The 21,981-nt window shown below is 43.5% G+C and overlaps 3 protein-coding genes across 7 annotated transcripts in view; 2 read left to right on the forward strand and 1 right to left on the reverse strand.

The window, feature by feature from the left end:
• Nucleotides 1-613: 613 nt before the first annotated feature.
• Nucleotides 614-5,840, reverse strand: LOC145421820 (syncytin-A-like). Its single transcript, XM_080292681.1, has 2 exons — nucleotides 2,642-5,840; nucleotides 614-2,516 (listed from the first exon to the last, which is right to left on the reverse strand). Coding segments are annotated over exons 1-2 (981 nt in total). The 5' UTR covers nucleotides 2,644-5,840; the 3' UTR covers nucleotides 614-1,537.
• Nucleotides 5,841-9,385: 3,545 nt separating this feature from the next.
• LOC145421821 (uncharacterized) lies at nucleotides 9,386-10,586 on the forward strand. Its single transcript, XM_080292682.1, has 2 exons — nucleotides 9,386-10,350; nucleotides 10,381-10,586. The coding sequence occupies exon 1, from the start codon at nucleotides 9,475-9,477 to the stop codon at nucleotides 10,330-10,332; it is 858 nt and encodes a 285-aa protein (XP_080148808.1). The 5' UTR covers nucleotides 9,386-9,474; the 3' UTR covers nucleotides 10,333-10,350; nucleotides 10,381-10,586.
• Nucleotides 10,587-11,171: 585 nt separating this feature from the next.
• The window catches only part of LOC113010262 (uncharacterized), a 74,906-nt gene continuing 64,096 nt past the window's right edge, over nucleotides 11,172-21,981 (forward strand). For 3 of the 5 annotated variants that reach the window (XM_080292644.1, XM_080292645.1, XM_080292646.1), the window contains exons 1-2: nucleotides 11,172-11,426; nucleotides 12,870-13,082. In XM_080292644.1, the coding sequence (XP_080148770.1) occupies nucleotides 11,264-11,426; nucleotides 12,870-13,082 (376 nt within the window). In that variant the 5' untranslated portion in view covers nucleotides 11,172-11,263. Of the gene's footprint in view, nucleotides 11,427-12,869; nucleotides 13,083-13,538; nucleotides 13,767-16,188; nucleotides 17,528-21,981 lie in introns of those variants that run through there. The other 2 variants (XM_026149257.2, XM_080292643.1) reach the window with 2 other exon arrangements.

Consider the following 21,981-nt stretch of genomic DNA (forward strand, 5'->3'; position numbering starts at 1 on the left):
CTCTCATGGCCTGGTACCAAACGACTTACGGACCAGTACCGGTCTGAGGCCCGGGGGTTGGGGACCGCTGCTCTATAACGTCTATAACGATACCCTGGATTGAAACAGGGGTCACAGGTTTCCTGGTCCTCCTAAAGTCCACAATCAATTTTTGGTCCTCGGTCACTTTGAGCTGCAGATGATTCTGCTTGCACCACTTGATAAAGGAGTCAACTACAGCCCGGTACACCATCACATCACCCTCACTGAAGCATCCAACCACCGCAGAGTCATCAGAAAACATCTGAACATGGCAGGTCTGTGCAGTGGCTGACGTCTGTGATGGGGAGAGGGCAGTTCCTTGTGGTGCCCCTGTGTTGCTGATCACCTTGTGAGACACATAATGTTGAAGAAGCACATTTTGTGTTAGATACTCAAAAATCCAGGACACAGGAGAGGCATCCACTTGCATCTCAGTCAGCTTATCTCCCAGGACGATTGGCCTGAGAAGCCGGAGAAGCTTCTTTCCGCAGGCGATACGGTCTCTCAATCACACCACCACATAGTACTGACCCACTGTTGGGGGAAAACTCTGTAAAAGACCCAGGAGAAATAAAGACACAATGAGACAAAGTTACTTTCTTTATCAAACGTGTACACGGGTGAGCTGCTAAGAACAACTCACACCATGCACAGTGGCTTGGTAATTTTTATAGGAAAGACAGTGAGAACAGGATAAGAAAATACAAAACAAATAAAATAAACAACTCCATATGTGGCGCTAGTCTCGTCAGCAGAGAGCTGGGAGAAGGCTGTGAGAGATAAAACAATCTAAAACAATATGTCCCAAAACAGTATGTCTTTGCTGAGAAAGTCTAAAAAGATAATTCTAAACTAATCTAACCATAGGCAAAGGGCAGACAAAAGGCATCTTTGTACATTTAAAAGAAGGTAAAGAAACATAGAATCATTTTTCCTGTAACATTCCCCCCTGTTTAACTTATTTTAAATGTATACAACAATTGTCTATGAAAATTATTTATTAAGTATGTTAGGCAATTTTTAATTTCCAAAATCTTCAAAATGTCATCATAGCAGAAATGGCAGTCATTTGGTCTAAAGAATAAAACAAAAGAAAATAATAAAAAGAAAAACATAGTAAATGAAAATCATAGTAAATGAAATAACAAGTGGAATAAACAAGAAAAAATAATAAAACTAAAACTACAAAAAATAAAAGGATGAAAACTAAAATGAAAACTTCAAAAAATACAAGGATGAAAACCTTATATTTAAAATGATGCAAACCTTAAATTGAAAACTTTATATGTAAAATAATGAAAACTTCATATTTAAAATGAAAACTTTATGTTTAAAACTGAAGACTTCAAAAAAAAAATAAGAGTATGAAAACGTTATAAAAATGAAAAACTTTATGTTTAAAAGTCAAGACTTCAAAAAAAATAAAAGCATGAAAACTTGCATAACCTACTAATGTTTTAATCAGTGCATGATCACTTGACAAGTCATTTTTAATCACCACGTCATTTATTAGTAGCTAGTACAAGTTCTCCTCTAACAGAATTGCAACGGGATGTTGTTCTTCTTCAGGCACGGCAACATAAGCAGTCATTGTAGTTGTTATCATCTTTGAAATCATTACTCTTAGGCATGGCAACACACACAACACTACTATGAGCAGTGCTATCATGATGAGACCTAGAAGAAAAAATGGCTTTGCTACAGCAGCCAGCCATGAACCGCTGAACAGCCAGTCAAGCCAGCCTTGTGCTGTAGCTGCTCCAGGTGTGTGGTCAGTGACATATTTCTGCAGAGCGGTCAAATTCTGCAAAGCTTCATAAATGTCTCCTCCAGTTTCGTATCCATCAGGGATAAAAGTGCAACATGTTTCCCCGATCAGCTTGCAAACTCCTCCTTGTGATGCTGTTAGCAGGTCTAGTGTCAGTCTGTTCTGCAGCACCATCGTTCTGATGGCCTGCTGTTCTCCTGCTAAGGCAGTTCCCAGGGTCTTAGTCAAGTTGATGTGTCGTAGCAGAGCATATCGGTTGATCTCCACGTGATCCCGCACCTCGGCAACTCCAATGCCGGGGATCAAGCTCTGTAAGAATTTCACTCCTCCTCCCCAGATGCGAAACTCTCCCGGCACTCCAGTGTCCACGGTAATGCCGAAAGAATTGGGGGAGGCGATGTCCACTTCACGTCTCTGCCGGCTGCTTGGGTGATGTGCAACACTTTGCATGAAGAAAACGTGATCTGATAATTCCACCAGGGCGCACAGACCTCCCCAACCTTCAGGGAGTGACAGATAAGCCTTGTTGCCACATAGGAAGTACCAGTCAGCCAAAACTCTGGTTCCTCTGCTGCTGGGTGCCGTCCGTGCACATCCTGTCTGGTACTGAGTCTTTGTTTGTAGTGGCATTCGGTAGCTGTAGTCGGAGCGACAGTTTAGGCCCATCAGCGTCGTGTTACTGGCACAGGTGGCGTTGATTGAACAGGCCATACACTTCCTCTCGTTCCTTGGTGGGCAGAAAGTGTATATGTGCTTACATAGGTGAGTAGGCAGCTCCCCCACTGCCCGCGAGCCATTGTTCATCACACATACTGGCAGTTGTGATGCGTTCAGTTTGTTCAGTAGAATTACATCAGGCAGTGGGTCTGAGACTTGGGGCCAGGTCAGTAGGTAGGTCTGTCCGGAACAGTTCACATTTGTGAGTGATGATGACCTCCAGGTTGCTTTTGCTGGGATGCTGTAGTTGGCTTTGGACCAAAGAGTACCGTAGCCTGGATGTGTTGCCAGGCCCAACAGACACCAACTGCGATCTTCAGGTATGCTGTACGGCCACAGGCCAGACGTCTGCGAGGATAGGGGCATATGGGTACATGCATAGCAGTCAGTTTTGTTATTCAGGTGAGCTGTAGTGTTCATAAACTGCCACCAGAAGTTGGTGGCGTATCCATGGGGAAACTTGGTGTACTTTCCTTTGTCATACAGTGTCTGCCTTTTCTCCATGTAGCGTGACTTGTTGTCCCTCACGGAAGCAAAGGTGAGGAGCCCGGCCATGGTCAGGGCCGCTGCAGTTGATAAGAGCCACCACCTCATGACGACGGAACACACCCTCCTGTCGCGAGTAGACCCCCCGGCCAGGAAAGCTGACCCCTCCACCGGGCGAGATCACAACAAGCGGGCAAGCCTGCCGTCAGCTGTGTTTAGATGGCTTCACTGACACGCCTGCAGTGACTCTGATGGATCCAGGATGGTCGTTCCGCAATTTTGCAAGCTCCAGTTTTTCCTTTGGAGCACTTTGATCAGAACCCAGTCACCGGGCTGTGATCTGCAAGACACTTGATAGACATCATTACATTCTTCGTCATTTACAATCATCTCTTTATTTTCCTACAACTTAGACATACATTTTGCTACTGAAATTGTATCTGCCTTTTTCACTGGGTAGATTTCTGGCCACTTTGAGAATACATCTATAACCACTAGGGCGTATTTTTACCCTTGGCATTCATTTAGCTCAATAAAGTCCATATGGATTGTGTGGTCTCAGGTTTCCCTGAGCATTATATTTTTGACACGTCATGCACGTTCTGACAAATTGTTTTGCTGAGGTTTCAAAATTTACAGTGTAGAAATGAGAGTTGACAATACTGGTCAGTCCCCCCGTTGACAAATGCGTACAGCCATGAGTCACTAATGCCGCCATTTTGTGGAGGAATTTTTGGCAACACTGGCTTGCCATAACACATCATTAAGTCGTTTGTCAGAACTGCACCGTGTTTTAGCCATTTTGCCTGCTCTGCTGTGCTTGCTGCTTTTTGTTCATTTTTCAACACATCCAGTGGAATCTGATGTGTGTTTACTGCCATCAATGTGATGTTTGCCTGTTGTGCCGCCTATTTTGCTGCTCTGTCAGCAAAATTGTTGCCTGTAGTAATGAAAGAGTCAGTAGGCGTTGTAAGAGGTTGGCATGCTGGTTTGCCAGTTGGTGTAATCATTCCTCTGTTATGCCAAATTTTTTGCAAAATGATGCACAGCAGAGAAAACATACTGGCTGTCTGTATGTATGTTTATTAGTTTGTCTTTGTGTATTTAGCTTTCGCGTATCACAGCTATCAGCTCAGCGCTCTGTGCAGGACATGAAGAAGAAAGTGGTTTTGCTTCTATTATTTTACTATCTGTGGTTACTGCGTAACCTACACAATTTCGGCCTGTGCTGTAAGGTCAAATGCTGTTCTCCTAGCTTCCACACTTGCTGATCATAAGGTGGATCTGGGCCTGGAGTTTGTTTAAATCTCAGAATGTTGTGATACTCGGTCGGTTTCTGGCACTCAGGTGTAATACCAGAAAAGAATGGCATGACTGCTATCTTAAGTTTTGTCAGAGCGTCTCTACCTAGCAAATTTACTGGACACGACGGGTCATATATGCATTTAATAAAGCACCTGCGGCCACTTGCTGTGTGTACTAGTTCTAAAAGGGCAGTTAATTTTTGTACAGTTGTGTGGCCTGAAGCTGACTTTACAACTAATTTGTCCTCTACTCCTACAATCTCGTGGGAAGTGACCTTCCTCTCCACGGTTCTAGCAGGCGTTGTCTCTATGTTATCTGCTGTTTCTGCGTGGCTGTCTGCAGCCTTGGTGTTTGTGACTTTGCTCGCCTCTCTGTTCCTGATAGCCACCTGCGGATTAGTGTTTTAGTCTATTGTCAACAGTCAGCCTTATTTTGAAGTTACAGAAAGCTTCTTCTTTTTTGTTTGTCTTGGTTTGGGAGAATAGATGCAACACTACATTTTCACTTAAGGCAGTTTTGAATAATTCCTAGTTTTTCAAACAATTCATGGATCTCACACATTTCAAACTTTCAAGTTAGGGTTGTTTCCCATTTATACATATATATATATATATATATATATATATATATATATATATATATATATATGTATATATATATTTAACTTTGCATAGCTCACAGCTCTAAACCTAGGCATTTTTCAATCATATGCCTAATCACTATGTGTCACTGTGATTCTCAAGTATTGTCACAAGTTCGTTTAAATTCGTTTCCAAAACCAACAAAATAATCAAACAAAAACAAAAAACATAAACGTGTCAGGACACAAAAGAAAAAAGAAAAATGCTGCCACCCGAACAAGGCAGAAGTCTGCATATGTTGGCTTGTAATAGCATGCAGCTTGTAACATGGTAGACTAATGTGCCTGTGTTAATTCAGCTCCATATTATTGTGTGAAGTTGCACTGGGCTGGGAGTGGTTTTGTGTGTGTCACATTTTTGGTGAGCCAATGGCTGGAATGAGGTTGGACTAATTAGAGGCAGGTGTACTTGATTGCACTGATACACTGGTCTACATATAGCCCACACTACAACCACTGCTGTTTTGTTTTGTCTCTCTGTGCAGGTATGTAATGTGATGAAATCAGATATGTTTGGGATGGACGGGTTTTGCGCTATGAATTTTATATTAAGTGTGTCGTTTTGTCTCTCTGTGCAGTCCAGGGCCTATTATATGCCACAGCCTAAAGGCAGCAGAGTTGCAGAGGCTTGAGTGACCACTGACTATATGCTTGCAGGGTGGTGGGTCTCCAAGGACAACTTCTAACCCTGTTAAAGGCAACATGTGGAGTGCAACTTGGCTGTGTGGCATAGCTGGCTCTGGCCTTGGCACTGTGTGTTTTTATACAATTCTTAAGTGGGACACTGGACTGTTTTATCTGTTATCTCTTGATATTTTTTTTTGTCAATAAATTATCTTTTAGAATTTTATTGACTGACATCTTTTTGCCCACGACTGAGACGGTTGGTCAGACCTAGAGTCTTTCTTTTGGTGTGTTACAGCAGCTTCTGCTCTAAAAGAAACAAATAAATAAAAAGAAAAGAAAATGTGGAACATGTTCATCAGCTTAGCAGTGTCTACATATTTAATTCAGCTTCTCAATCCTGTAGTTTTAGCTGTTGTCTACAGGGTTTTGCTTATTGGTTGTTATTATAGGTGTGCTCTATCTCAGCAATGTGTCATTCTAGGATGATAGGTTTCAAGCTGGTCAAGTGCCTCTATGCACTTCATTAGTTTAGTTATTCTCTGTATTGTCTTCATCTCACATGTCATTACACTGAGTTTCAGCAAACCTTAAGCTTGATGCAGACTACTGCTTAACAGTTATTCACCTCACATCATAACCGATTAAGGTGCCTCTTCATATTAATATTATGTCATTGTTAATATTATCCTCTTTGTCTTATATAACAGCAATAGCATATTATATTTTATCAGTGTGTACCACTATACTACTACTGAGCCAATTTGATAGTTAGGATCATCTTATTTAGCAAACAAATAATTTTGAATTCATCCAATCTGCGGTCACATTTGTTCTCTCTGTTGCATGGCGGACCAGGCAGTTCTATTATAATATATTATTTATATTTTATTTTGTATCCATCAAGGGCTTCAGATGACCTGCAGAATCATCCTTTTCCCAGGGTGGAGACAGTTACCTTTTCACACACTGTCCTTGGCTGAACAATGACACAGCCTTAATATACCTTATTAAAATATTTGTGTGAATTATTTGCTTTATATTCATTTTATACATGCTGGGCATGGTCATCATGCCAACTGTGTTTCATTGTTGATATCACTTTACAGGTTGTTATCCTTGCTATTATTAATTTCAAATACTCTAAAGATCATTTCTACTGTAATTTTCCCTTTGTTCATCTTTATTTCGTACTTTTTATATTTATATCTACTCAGTGGGGTCTGTTTTCAACCCTTTTAAACTACTTCAAACTACTGTGATCTCTAGTTTTCACTTAATAAGGGATTATTAAGTTCTTCCTGATATGGGTGGTGCTGCAGATGCGGCTGCAGGAGTGAGTGATGGTTTACTAAAAGGATTGTGGGAACTGCACAGTGTCTCGTCTTCTGGTTTTACTAAACTGGCAGTTGAGTTCTGTTCTTCTGACTGTTTATATTTTGTTTTCTTAAATCTCTCAGTTTACAGACACTGTTTTTGTCCGGCGTCTGGACTTTTCTTTTCTCACCCCTGCTCGTCAGCAGGAGTGAGTTTTAATTTCACTTGCGTGATTACCCATCTTATTTATGTATTTACTTATTTTTGTTTAAGTAATATATACACAATACAGCTGCTATCACCTTCGCTGGTATTAGAGACGAGAGCGGTTGCTCACACGCCCTTCTACTTTCGGACTATTTCCAAAAGCGGTGTGAACTTTACGAGACGGAACTCGACCGTTCTCTCAACTCACCAGCACGTCAGTGAATAGCAGTAAAAGAAAAACACAGTAGGAGCAGCTCAGTCTCTTATCGGACCGTGAAAATTCAGCTTGCTCCATTAATTAAAACAATACACACACACACACACACATTCACATTCACAGCTTCGACGCGCGCGACCGGAACCCTTATAATAAGGGGAGCTCCCAGAGCTACTTACTCCCTAGACCCAGTCTAGACCCAGCTGGGGGAGCTACCCAGAGCTCCAAAGCTACCAGTCGACGAGCTTCCAAAGCTTCCAGTCGACGAGCTACGCTACCAGTCGACGAGCTCCCAGAGCTACCAGTCGACGAGCTACTTCCGCTATTTTAAATTCCCTGAATTCAAAATGCGCTTTTACGCAAGATTGTGTCAGTGTGTCTGTATCTACCTGGTCGGTGTCGCCGGGTCTGGTCCACCTCGATCGGGTCCCACCACCGTGGGTCGCTTTCTAAGACGTTGGCCAAGACCCGAATTTAACGCTCCTGGTCTTTTTCCACACACCTGGTGTGTGGGCTGTCGACAGGCGAACAACGTGGACTGGTCACGGAGATGGGACACGATGGAGGTGATCCGGCTGTCGAAGGACCAAGAAATGTTGGGGGAAAACTCTGTAAAAGACCCAGGAGAAATAAAGACACAATGAGACAAAGTTACTTTCTTTATCAAACGTGTACACGGGTGAGCTGCTAAGAACAACTCACACCATGCACAGTGGCTTGGTAATTTTTATAGGAAAGACAGTGAGAACAGGATAAGAAAATACAAAACAAATAAAATAAACAACTCCATATGTGGCGCTAGTCTCGTCAGCAGAGAGCTGGGAGAAGGCTGTGAGAGATAAAACAATCTAAAACAATATGTCCCAAAACAGTATGTCTTTGCTGAGAAAGTCTAAAAAGATAATTCTAAACTAATCTAACCATAGGCAAAGGGCAGACAAAAGGCATCTTTGTACATTTAAAAGAAGGTAAAGAAACATAGAATCATTTTTCCTGTAACACCCACAAATATGGTTTTTACACACACACTGGACATTCTGGACATTTGTTTACATTTGTTTACATTTGCCATCTTGTTATTGATTAATCAAATCACTCTATCACAAGTCGCTTAAATAAATCACTTTTAAGCATATTTGCACTACAGACTGCACTACACTACAGACACTACAGACACTTAAATATGTGGATTGCACAACCCTGGACATTACATTTCTTTCATTACCATTTATTACTCGTACAGCTGCTTTTATTGTTCCATATTTCTTCATATATTCTTATATATTTTCTATATTGTGTATTTTATGTATTGTGTATTTGTACTTGTATTTGTTGTACAGTTATTTTATTTGTAACTTTAATTTTTATATTTTATTCTTTCCTAGTTAAATTTACCCTTCATTTTAATTTTCCTATTTATTTCCTATCCTATTCATAGTCTTTTATTTTAGGTTACGAGCAGTTGTCTAAGCATTTCACTGCATATCGTACTGTGTATGACTGTGTACGTGACAAATGAAATTTGAATTTGATGATAATAAATGCACTGGAAAAGATAAAAATGACCCTCACACTGCTTGCCAGCTGGCCCATATGGGTGTAGACACAACTGAGTAGGTAGATGATGGTGTCCTCAGGTCTGAGGTGGGACTGGTAGTTAAACTGAAGGAGATCCTGATCTGGCCTGACTATATGGTACTGCATAAGACAACTCGTGAAAATAACATGTGTACCAAACTCTTTAACATGAAGTGTTGTCGTAAGAAAAATGAAGAAAAGGCTAGTTTCTTTCAGATTGTATGCTGAATTGAGCAAATATGACTAAGAATTTTAGACATTGTTAAACATGTGGGTATCTTTCATTTTTAAGACCTGGGTAAATCTCAAAACATCACATTTTTACTGCTCACCTTCGGTATGCATAAAAGATTAACCAGTCCAATGTTGAACATCATATTGATGTCATGGTTGGACGTCAAAATTGTGGACCAAGTTTGGATATTGTGGTGGGGCGTGGTCTGCGGGGCCGTGCGGACGCACCTGCACGGCATCCGCAATCACGCCCGCCGTGTTAAAACACGGGGACTCAGGGGTTGGTGGTGGTGTGGTGTGATGTGAATCAAATAAAGTTTGGCTCTGAACGTCGCTCCGTGGTCCCGCCGTGCCTTATTCATGCCACATTGGTGCCGAAACCCAGGAGGCGGCATGGCGGGTACCTACCAGAGCCAGGAAAGGAAAGAGCTGGCCGAGAGGGTGGCCGAAATAGCGGCCACCCAGCGGAAGCAGGCGGCGGAGGTGCGTCGCCAACAGGAAGAGCTGCGGAAGGAGAGCGAACGCCACCTGGGGAAGATGGCAGAGCTGGCGGCGCTGCTCTGGGCCTGGGCGCCACCCCCACAAGTGTGTCCCGAGGACAGTGAAGCGGTGGAGGAGCCGTGTGGGTCACCTCGGCAGCCGGAGGTGGTGGACGAGCCACGCGGGGGTCCGAGCCTGCCGGAGGAGGAGGAGCAGCCGGGTGAAGGGCTGCTCCTGCCGGGAGCGGTGGAGGAGCCGCTCCAATCGGAGGCCGAGGACGAGGCGGGCGAGGGTCTACACCTGCCGGAGGCAGAGGAGTCGCTCCACCCAGAGCTGGGCGAGGGGCTGTGCCTGCTGGGGGCGGAGGCGCAGTGCGGGGAGCCGCTCCAAACGGGAGTGGCGGAGGCGGTGGCGGAGCAGCTGTGCGGGGAGACGGAGGTCCCTGCTCCAGGGCAGCCTGTGCAGCCGGAGTTGGAGGCAGAGGAGCGGGACAGCCCCGCTAGGCCGGGGATCGGCGGGCTGGCTAGTCCAGCCTCGCTGCCACCAGTCGATTCTGCGCGCCTGACGTCTGCCCAGCCGCCTGTGTGCAGGAGCGCACGGCCATGCCTGTGGGGCCGTGTCCGCTTGCTACGCGGCCGACCTCCGGACCAGCTTTGCCGTGGCCGTTGGATGCGCGGGCGGCCACCAGAACGGACGCTTCCCCGTCGCTTGGTCAGGGGCTGGGGCGCCGATGTGTAGGGGCCGAGTCTCGCCCCAGTTCGCGGGGGGGGGGGGGGGGGGGAGTAGGTTCGGCCAGATTGCTCCCCGGCCTCAATCGGGCGATGGGGGTATGTGGTGGGGCGTGGTCTGCGGGGCCGTGCGGACGCACCTGCACGGCATCCGCAATCACGCCCGCCGTGTTAAAACACGGGGACTCAGGGGTTGGTGGTGGTGTGGTGTGATGTGAATCAAATAAAGTTTGGCTCTGAACGTCGCTCCGTGGTCCCGCCGTGCCTTATTCATGCCACAGATATGTACAGAATTGGTCATGGACTTAAAGACTCAATATAAACATTGAACGATGTCCAGTGTTTAGTAGAGGGAGTCTGACTGTATGTTGTTACTGGGAGGTGGAGTGGGGGAGTATGTGTAGCAATCACATACAAGAATATTATCTGTCTCAGGTCCTCGTTCCTCCAGAGTAGGAGTGTACCTGGATCACAGAGCAGGTATTTTGTCCTTCTACAGCATCTCTGAAACCATGACTCTCCTCCACAGAGTCCAGACCACATTCACTCAGCTGCTTTATGCTGGACTTTCTCGTTACAATGCTGGAGACATTGCTGAGTTCATTAAAATGAAATCGACCCTTTTCTGTTTATTAAATGTACTATTGTCTGTGTTTCAAAGAAACAGAAAACACTCTAATTCACGAAGCTTTCATAATGTTTTGAGCTTTGATCTAAATTTTAATGTTAAATGATAAATTCTTTATCCAGGTTTCTCCAAAGTACCAGACTTTATGTCAGTAATTGATTTTTGTTAGACTGACCTGATGAGGGCAGTATTACGCCTTTGATACTTCCAGCTTAAGATCGAAGAAGAATAGCGGAAATGACGTCACTGAGCGCTTGCATCGCGAGTTATATTTGAAGACTTTGATTTGGCGGTATCAGTTGTTGTCGCAATAATGTCTTCAGTCCAGTATCTGCGAGAGGTTATCAAGGAGAGATTAACTGCTGCCGCAGAACAAATCTTCTCAGAGTTTGAAAAAACGATCGTCCGGTATGAGGAGGAGATCCGTCAGCTAAGACCGCTGGATATCAGACCCGGGATAAAGTCGCACAATACAGGTGTGTAAATTTGTGGAGGAATGGGGGTTGCGGGATCCTTGCGGGAACTCAACTCTGCTTAGATTTTACCATGTGCGCTTCACACTACCGTAACTTATCGACTATGTAAGCTAGAAAAAGAAATTACAGGGTTACTGAAAGAAGAGAGGCTGAGTTTTACGGGGATGTTTGGTGTCCCTACACACTGCTCCCCGGGCGCCCAATGGCTGCCCACTGCTTCACTGAGTGAATGGGTTAAATGCAGAGAGCAATTTCCCCACGGGGCTCAATAAAGTACAATAAAGTAAAGACACGAAGAAGAGCTTTACGAAACTTTACGGTGCATCATTAGAAAACACGAGCAGTGACGGTCCAATCACATGTATGGAAAAGTGGCAACGCTCCAAAAAGGCCTCGAAATTTAAAAAACTGAGTGGCCATTGCTCAAAAACTTTATTGTACATATTTAGTATAGTTGATGTTGTGTTACGTTTGTTCCTGTTGAATTAATATTAGGTTTGTAGCTTGAACCTATTCGCTTGAACGTTTAAGACAATATAATTACACAGCAAAGCAAGACACGAAGTAGCCAAAGTTCTTCATGTTTCTCGTGCGCGGGAGAGAACCGGACAAACCAGTTGCTCTCGTCCGCTCCCCCGTAACACTGCTCTTTTGAGGTTACATGAATATACATAGGTTCATTAACATACGACGTCTACATACAAACAAAGAGTACCGTGTGTGTGTGTGTGTGTGTGTGACCCCATAAATGACTTCCCTAAACAAAAGGCACTTAGCCTAAAACAGATATAGCCACGTTTATCCTACCATAAAACAATAAGAGAAGGTACGACCTCTCCCATGCTCCCAGAGTGCTCTGGAATGCAGACTATTAAGGATCAAACCTCTACCAATCTAAAACTAATTATAAAACTCTAAGCATATATGAGTAGATATTTCTAAGCATAAATGACAATCAACAATACAAAACCTAACAATATCAGTTTCCACTTAACTATAAATCTGTTGTTTCATTGCCATAACAATACAATAATGTAAAATGAGTGCCAGGGGGCAAAAGTATTCACTTTTAGTTTGATTTCTGGCCAGTTTACAGCCAAAATGACCAAAAATTACCAGGCGGCCTAAATGATGCTCGGTCAATAGCTTTCATGATCATATTCAGATCATGCTGCTGTTCATTTGTTTATTTTGTTTCTTTGCACATTTTGTGACGATCACTGGCGGTCACTTTTAAAAAATTAGACCCCAGACGGCTTTAAGGTTATCAGTGTCGCCCAGTGAAAAAATGGCCAGGAGTGAATGTTTCTGTGGCAACATCTGCAAGAACGCAAGAGGCCGTGAAACCATAAGCTTAGTTCTCAACTCCCTTTTAATTGTTCTTGATCTTTCTTGTGATCACATTAGTTACTGATTTCTTCTGTCCCTTTGCTGAACACGAAGGTGATCAGCAGGTCTTTGACCAGGAGAGGAGCTCCAGTCTCCACCAGCAGGACCCAGAGCCTCCACAGACTAAAGAGGTACAGGAGGAGGAAATGTGCAGCAGTGAGGAAGGAGAGCCGCTTGAACAGAAGCAGGAGGCTGAAGAAATTGATGTGTGGACCGGAGAACAGCTGGATTTGTTGTGTAAACCTGGAGTAGAGCTGACCACAACAGGTATGTAAAACTGTAATATACAGATTTCATAATACAGAAATGAATAAGACTCATATTAAAACATCAGGCGATGATATCAGAGTTGACTCCTCAGGAAGAGAGCTCACAATGACACATGCATTACCACCTGGCATACTACCTCACCTAAGACGTGTTTTCTGTTAGCACAGTAAAATAAAAACTGGGTTTAAAATCTTCTGTTGTTTAATAAAAAACAAAAATTTCCTCCATATAGATTTAAGTCAAGTTGACCCAGAACTGTATGCAGAATGTAGAAAAATACCCACAAGGACCAAGTTGGAGTAGCGAGCTGTACGCCTCATAAATTATGACTTTCTGTATGTAAACAGAATTCTTTGCTGTTCACTGCATGAGAGAGAATATTTAAATATCGCTCACATATCTGAGAGACCTGCTCACAGTGTTAATTTTTTCTTGTGTGTTGTGTCCGTCAAGACCTCCCACAGCAACATGATTGTAAGGAAAACTGTAGCCAGGAGAGGAACTCCAGTCTCAACCAGGAGGACCCAGATCTTCCAGAAACTAAAGAGGAACAGGAGGAAATCTCCCTCAATCAGGAAGAAGAGCAGCTTTCACTGAAGCCAAAAACCAAAGACGTCATCGTCTGGACTGGGCAGGAGCTGGACATCATGTGGAACCCTGAAGTAAAGTTGGAAAGAATAGGTATGCAAAACTTTAATAGACAGACTCAGTTTTGTGTTAAGAAATCTAACTCCTGTTGGATCCTTATCAGACCTCAGAGGTATGTTATAGAGACACATGGAGAATCTAAGGTCCAACTGCAATAAGGAAACATGATGTAAGAGCCAAAATGTGTAGCCCTCACAGTGTCGCCCTTGTCAGGACTGTCCTATGTTGGAAATAATTAAGTTGAGTACAAGAGAGAGGAAGACTCCCTACAATGAGTTGACACATCAACTTTTTAATTATTCCTGCATATACTTTTTTGCCATTCATATTGTCACTTTCTTTGTCCCTCACGAATTGCAGTCGTCACTCCTTTGCCTGTCCTGCGCCCCTGCACCTGCAGGCGCACTTACAGTGAATATCAAATTTAATAACAGGAAATTAACTAGGCATGTAATACTTTTCTTTCTTTTTTTTGGCCACATTTTTCAAGTGACCTATATTTGACAACAGCATGTTTAAAAAAGAAAAAAGAAAGAAAGAAACTTTAAATTATGTTTTTGGTGTGCCACCAATTAAAACTTTTAACTCGCTCAACCCATCTGGAGTACAAAATGAACAAACTTTGGACAAACTGCCCGAAATGCGTTGACAGAGACATTTCAGGGACTTTGACAGAACTAGAAAAATATAAAGGCTTTAAACAAGATGAGAACTAAGGATGTAACCAAAGCCGTGTGCCGCTTGTGGAGACGTGTCGTGCGAGCAAAGTACTTAAACACGACTAACTTGCATGAGAACGTACGTGTCCACCATCCTGCTCAGTATGCTCGGCTATCACCAGCTTCTACAGCTCTATCAACAAGCACTTGGGCGCACTCTGAGGAGGGTGCATTTATTTGAAGATGAAAGGGGGTGCTGTTAAAACAGCACTATTTATTTATTTATTATTTTTTGACTCCTTCTATTAGCTCCATCATTAATAGCAAACGTACTCATGGGCAAATAAATAAATAAATTGCCCGTGTAAAAACAATCTCCTATGGGCTCAGCCTATCGTCGATAGTCTATATATGCGTTCAGTCACACAACCCTAATAGTTAGGAAGGATTTTATGTGGCGGTAAGTTCTGCATTTGCTTGTGTGCAGTCGTATGGCATTATTACAGAAAAGTGTCCCAAATTTCCCACGTGTGGGACTAATAAAGGTTATCTTATCTTATCTTATCCTTTTTAATCAACTCCCACTATGATTTGTGGATAAATAATTCTTTAGCTTGTGTAACACGACCTTTTTCACTCATTCCCAATATGTTTTATTCATATAGGGAAATAATCCCAACAACGGTGTCCTGAAGGCTTTATACTGTAAGGTAAAGACTCTACAATATTAGAAAGAAACCACAACAATCGCACAACACCCTGTGTTACGTTTCCCTAAAAGGTCCGGGGGATGAGGGAAAGTAACAAAAAGTGTTGGACCGGGTTGAAAAAAGGAGGTGGGGAGGCAAACTGGTTAAATTGAAGAGTTTTATTAATGTTTCTCTTAATAAATGGTAAATGGCCTGCATTTATATAGCGCTTTACATATCCAGTCATCCACCCATTCACACACACTGGTGATGGCAAGCTACATTGTAGCCACAGCCACCCTGGGGCGCACTGACAGAGGCGAGGCTGCCGGACACTGGCGCCACCGGGCCCTCTGACCACCACCAGTAGGCAACGGGTGAAGTGTCTTGCCCAAGGACACAACGACCGAGACTGTCCAAGCCAGGGCTCGAACCGGCAACCTTCCGATTGCAAGGCAAACTCCCAGCTCTTGAGCCACGATCGCCCCTAATAATTAAACTAAAAGAGCTGGAAAAGCCACTATCACATTTAGAAGACAACAAAACCCTGGAATTATTAGTCAGAGTAATATTTATGAGAATCTCACAGTTTTTGTTATAGCTGAATTTTTGTGTTGTTTTGAAACTGCCCCTAATGTTTGATTATCTTTTTATTTTCATAAATTAGATTTCCTCCATTAAATGATACAAAAACTGAGCAGAAAGCAAGAAGTGAAGTGTTTGAGTTTAAAGTTTCCACCTCATCGATTTTCATTTTATTTTTTTCAGTCAGTTTAAAGAATTCCAGGTTTCCCTTGCAGCATGGAATGGAAAAAAAAATACTTTACGACATTACGGTTTGGGATAAATATTGTTAAATATTTATGTTCGTTTTTTTTTTTTTTAAATGTACGATTCCAAACTTAAATTGATCACAGAAGAAGAGTGTTTATCATAGTTTGTAAATGAGCAGCCAAAATGGTCTCACTGAGTCAGCAAAACAGCTTCTCCCCCAACATGCCTTTTATTGGCTTATCTGAGCGACATGCTTACCATGTGGAGACCTGCTAATGGCTAAGGTTACCTTGTAATTTCTAAAATATATGTTTTGTTTTTTTGTCCCTTCAGATTTTCCACAACATGACTGTAAAGAACAGGAGGATCTTTTGCAGATTAAAGGGGAACAGGAGGAACTCAGTACCACTGAAGAGGGAAAACCGTTTGTACGAAAGCAAGAGACTCAAACTTTTCCTGCTCGTAAAGAAAGTGACCAGGGTGAACCAGACCTAAGTAGTGACCAGCTCCTTTCTCACAACTCTCCTGACACAGATCAGGATGAAAGCAAGGATGATAACTTACACAGAAATAGGTTGGAGGAAATCATATCAGAGCTGCCAGTTCAAAATTCCAAGACAGTACATTTATGTGGCACCTGTGGGAAAATATTTAAAAGGATGGAAAACTTGAATCGACATATGAAAATTCACACAGGTGAGAAGCCACATTGTTGTAGCACCTGTGGGAAAAGATTTACTCTAAAGGCATATTTAACTGAACACATGAAAATTCACACAGGTGAGAAGCCGCATTGTTGTACCACTTGTGGGAAAAGCTTTAGTCAGAAGGGGCAGTTGAATAGTCACATGCGAATTCACACAAGTGAGAAGCCATATTTTTGTAGCATATGTGGGGAAAGATTTAATGTAGTAACAAATCTGAAAATACACATGAAAATTCACACAAGTGAGAAGCCGCATTCTTGTAGCACCTGTGGGAAAAGATTTAGTCGGAAGTCACACCTGACTAGACACATACAAATTCATACAGGTGAGAAGCCGCATTCTTGTAGCACCTGTGGGAAAAGATATAATCGGAAGGAACATTTGAAAATGCACATGGAATATCATACAGGTGAGAAGCCGCATTCGTGTAGCACCTGTGGGAAAAGATTTAATCGGAAGGACCATTTGAAAACGCACATGGAATGTCATACAGGTGAGAAACCACATTGTTGTAACACCTGTGGGAAAAAATTTAGTTCTTCAGTACAGTTGAAAATGCATATAGGAAACCATACTGCGTGCCAAGTTTAATTTTTAGAAAATGTTGATGGTAAAACAAAGTGTTTGGATCTTTGGAAACTCGGCGTCTGACAACTTTATTTTCAAAAGGTTTTCAGAAGCTCAATTTCTATGTTTACCTGTGGACAAAAAAAACTAACTTTTTTCTGCCTTTTTTTTTATTTGTGGGCTTTGACTTGGCTAAAGGTTCTCTTTGAACAGTGCTTGAGATACTTTTTGTCTTGATGCAAAAAGAATTTCTCAAAAATACACTAGAGAATATCTGTTTAAAAAATGGCTGTGTACATATCGAGGAATGGAGGGATAGAAGTGACAAAAATGAATTGATTAAATACACCATTAAATAATTCAATTCAATGTGTCAATAAATAGAGGTTTGGGGTAAACGCTGTTCGAGTTAAAACCATTGCTTTGGCCGGGTTGCCATTCTTTTTTCTGGGCGTTTCTCCACACCAACAACTGGCATGTGGAAACTAACTGAACTGTACTTTGAAATACCCTGTTTGTGTGTCACCAAATACACTATCAATATATTTTTTTAGCCAAGAATGTAGTGGTTTAATCTTCAGATATACAGTGGGGCAAAAAAGTATTTAGTCAGCCACCGATTGTGCAAGTTCCCCCACCTAAAATGATGACAGAGGTCAGTAATTTGCACCAGAGGTACACGTCAACTGTGAGAGACAGAATGTGAAAAAAAAATCCATGAATCCACATGGTAGGATTTGTAAAGAATTTATTCGTAAATCAGGGTGGAAAATGAGTATTTAGTCAATAACAAAAATACAACTCAATACTTTGTAACATAACCTTTGTTGGCAATAACAGAGGTCAAACGTTTACTATAGGTCTTTACCAGGTTTGCACACACAGTAGCTGGTATTTTGGCCCATTCCTCCATGCAGATCTTCTCGAGAGCAGTGATGTTTTGGGGCTGTCGCCGAGCAACATGGACTTTCAACTCCCGCCACAGATTTTCTATGGGGTTGAGGTCTGGAGACTGGCTAGGCCACTCCAGGACTTTCAAATGCTTCTTACGGAGCCACTCCTTTGTTGCCCGGGCGGTGTGTTTTGGATCATTGTCATGTTGGAAGACCCAGCCTCGTTTCATCTTCAAAGTTCTCACTGATGGAAGGAGGTTTTGGCTCAAAATCTCACGATACATGGCCCCATTCATTCTGTCCTTAACACGGATCAGTCGTCCTGTCCCCTTGGCAGAAAAACAGCCCCATAGCATGATGTTTCCACCCCCATGCTTCACAGTAGGTATGGTGTTCTTGGGATGCAACTCAGTATTCTTCTTCCTCCAAACACGACGAGTTGAGTTTATACCAAAAAGTTCTACTTTGGTTTCATCTGACCACATGACATTCTCCCAATCCTCTGCTGTATCATCCATGTGCTCTCTGGCAAACTTCAGACGGGCCTGGACATGCACTGGCTTCAGCAGCGGAACACGTCTGGCACTGCGGGATTTGATTCCCTGCCGTTGTAGTGTGTTACTGATGGTGACCTTTGTTACTTTGGTCCCAGCTCTCTGCAGGTCATTCACCAGGTCCCCCCGTGTGGTTCTGGGATCTTTGCTCACCGTTCTCATGATCATTTTGACCCCACGGGATGAGATCTTGCGTGGAGCCCCAGATCGAGGGAGATTATCAGTGGTCTTGTATGTCTTCCATTTTCTGATGATTGCTCCCACAGTTTATTTTTTCACACCAAGCTGCTTGCCTATTGTAGATTCACTCTTCCCAGTCTGGTGCAGGTCTACAATACTTTTCCTGGTGTCCTTCGAAAGCTCTTTGGTCTTGGCCATGGCGGAGTTTGGAGTCTGACTGACTGTTTGAGGCTGTGGACAGGTGTCTTTTATACAGATGATGGATTCAAACAGGTGCCATTCATACAGGTAACGAGTGGGGGACAGAAAAGCTTCTTACAGAAGACGTTACAGGTCTGTGAGAGCCAGAGATTTTCCTTGTTTGAGGTGACCAAATACTTATTTTCCACCCTGATTTACGAATAAATTCTTTACAAATCCTACCATGTGAATTCATGGATTTTTTTTCACATTCTGTCTCTCACAGTTGGAGTGTACCTCTGGTGCAAATTACTGACCTCTGTCATCATTTTAAGTGGGGAAACTTGCACAATCGGTGGCTGACTAAATACTTTTTTGCCCCACTGTATGGCTGGTTTGTCAAGATAGAGCCTGCAGAAGTTCTTCGATGATTTCGGAGATTGCCCAGCCCAGCCCAGTCTCATGGCAAAGCCTGTGGGTGTGATAGGAATGATGTGGAATCTGGTAATTAAAGGAAGGGGAAGGGGAATTTACAGGGAATGACACTGTTAAGCAATTGATCCATTTACTCGAATTGTTTGTGACCCATATATTTATGTCAGTATCTATGTTTATATCGTACTTTTATGTGAACACCTGTTGATACCCAGCTGCTGTTTTGAGCTTTAATAATTTGGATCTAAAAAAAAAAAAAGTAACTTTGACAGTGCTGTTTTCCATTTTGACAGGTTTGTGACATGTGTGGTGGAAACTAGACAAAGATGCATCTGGTAATTATTTTTATCTATATGAGTCATTTGGAAGGTCCAAGCTGTCCAAAGTTGTAGAATAGCCATCCATCTTCATCCGCTTTATTCGAGGCCGGGTCGCGGGGGCAGCAGCCTAAGCAAAGAGGCCCAGACCTCCCTCTCCCCAGCCACCTCCTCCAGCTTATCCGGGGGAATACCAAGGCGTTCCCAGGCCAGCCGAGAGATATAATCTCTCCAGCGTGTCCTGGGTCTGCCCCGGGGCCTCCTCCCGGTGGGACATGCCTGGAACACCTCACCCAGGGGGCATCCTTGTCAGATGCCCGAACCACCTCAGCTGGCTCCTTTCGATGTGCAGCAGCAGCTGCTCTACTCTGAGCCCCTCCCGGATGGCCGAACTTCTCACCCTATCTCTAAGGGAGAGCCCAGCCACCCTTCGGAGGAAGCTCATTTCTGCCGCTTGTATCCGCGATCTTGTTCTTTCGGTCACTAGCCACAGCTCGTGGCCATAGGTGAGGGTAGGGACGTAGATCGACCGGTAAATTGAGAGCTTCGCTTTTACACTCAGCTCCCTCTTCACCACGACGGACCGGTGCAGCGTCCGCATTACTGCAGCTGCAGCCCCAATCCGTCTGTCGATCTCCGGCTCCCTTCTCCCATCACTCGCGAACAAGACCCCGAGATACTTGAACTCCTCCACTTGGGGCAGGAACTCATCCCCGACCCGGAGTGGGCACTCCACCCTTTTCCGGCTGAGAACCATGGCCTCAGATTTGGAGGTGCTGATCCTCATTCCCGCTGCTTCACACTCGGCTGCGAACCGTTCCAGTGCGAGCTGGAGGCCCTCACCCGATGAAGCCAACAGAACCACATCATCTGCAAAAATCAGAGATGAGATTCTGAGGCCACCAAAGCGAAAGCCCTCCGCCACTTGGCTGCGCCTAGAAATCCTGTCCATAAAAGTTATGAACAGAACCGGAGACAAAGGGCAACCCTGGCGGAGCCCATCACCCACCGGGAACGAGTCCGACTTATTGCCGGCAATGCAAACCAAGCTCTTGCAACGGTTGTATAGGGATCGAATGGCCCGTAGCAATGGGCCAGACACCCCATACTCCCGCAACACCTCCCACAGGACACCCCGAGGGACACGGTCGAATGCCTTCTCCAAGTCCACAAAACACATGTAGACTGGTTGGGCAAACTCCCATGCACCCTCAAGTATCCTCGAGAGGATAGAGAGCTGGTCCAGTGTTCCGCGACCAGGACGAAAACCGCATTGTTCCTCCTGTATCCGAGGATAGCCTAATTACGAAAACTTGTACCTTACATTTGGTAGTGCAAATTGTTTTAAAGGAATAAAAATCTGAAGTAGTATTAATTGCTTCTCACTGTAAAGCTGACATAACAGCCATTATTCCTGACCCTATGAACTCACCTCAGTCAAGACCTGTCAAAATAAACTATAAAGATAATGGCTGAAGAGGTCATTGGAAGAAATCCCAGAAAGTTATGCAAGACAAGTGTTGATTATCATAGAGGAAGCAAAGTTTTTAAGAAAAATTTGATTTGGACATAATTAAGGAAATAAATCTTTGAAAAATTATATAATAAAGGAGGAGGAGCTGGTGATTCTTCAGAAGTGCCCCGGGAGTCTTCGTCTTTATTTATCTTTGTTGGCTTTTGGCCTGCATATGTTCAATATAACTGTCGGCAACAAACCTTACTCATCTACTGAATATTTTGTGTTTGGGTTTAAATTGTGTTCCAAAAGCCTGAATCAACATCTTTCCGCCCTAATGAAATTCTGCACAGCCTTTAAAGTTTGCGACCCCACAATCCTGCTGCTCTTTGAAAAACGAAGAGTACTTTCAAACGAGCTGTTGTGTGATCTGCCTTTTGGTGAAGCAACTGGCCAGAAAGATTCAACACATTCAAGGGGCTTAATCATACTGACTCCCTTGATTCTCGTCCTCACTTTCCAGGTCCTCCACTGCTTAGTCACCTGTAACCGCTCAGTTATCCACAGTGTCCAGCAGCTGTCTGCAGCTGCAACCGTTGAGCCAATATTCTGTGACACAGTTTCTTCAGCACCCTTCTTCAGAGCCCTTCTACAGGGAGTTGATTCGCTGCGGGGGATTCCTGAAGTAATGCTTGTTGATTTTCAGCTGCTCACCACAGTCATTGCCCAATAAGACAGAAAAATTATCCTATCTTGTAGGGCAACTGAGGTGAAGGGTATTAGCATAGGCCGAAGCGTATTTTTCTTTTCACCCACCGGCCTATTTTTTTTTTTTTT

Source organism: Astatotilapia calliptera, chromosome 18 (genome assembly GCF_964374335.1).
Source record: "Astatotilapia calliptera chromosome 18, fAstCal68.1, whole genome shotgun sequence".
NCBI classification, from domain to species: domain Eukaryota; kingdom Metazoa; phylum Chordata; class Actinopteri; order Cichliformes; family Cichlidae; genus Astatotilapia; species Astatotilapia calliptera.

What these genes read in the sequence shown, in the direction of transcription:
- LOC145421821 (XM_080292682.1), top strand. Translation starts at nt 9,475, where the DNA reads ATGCCACATTGGTGCCGAAACCCAGGAGGCGGCATGGCGGGTACCTAC.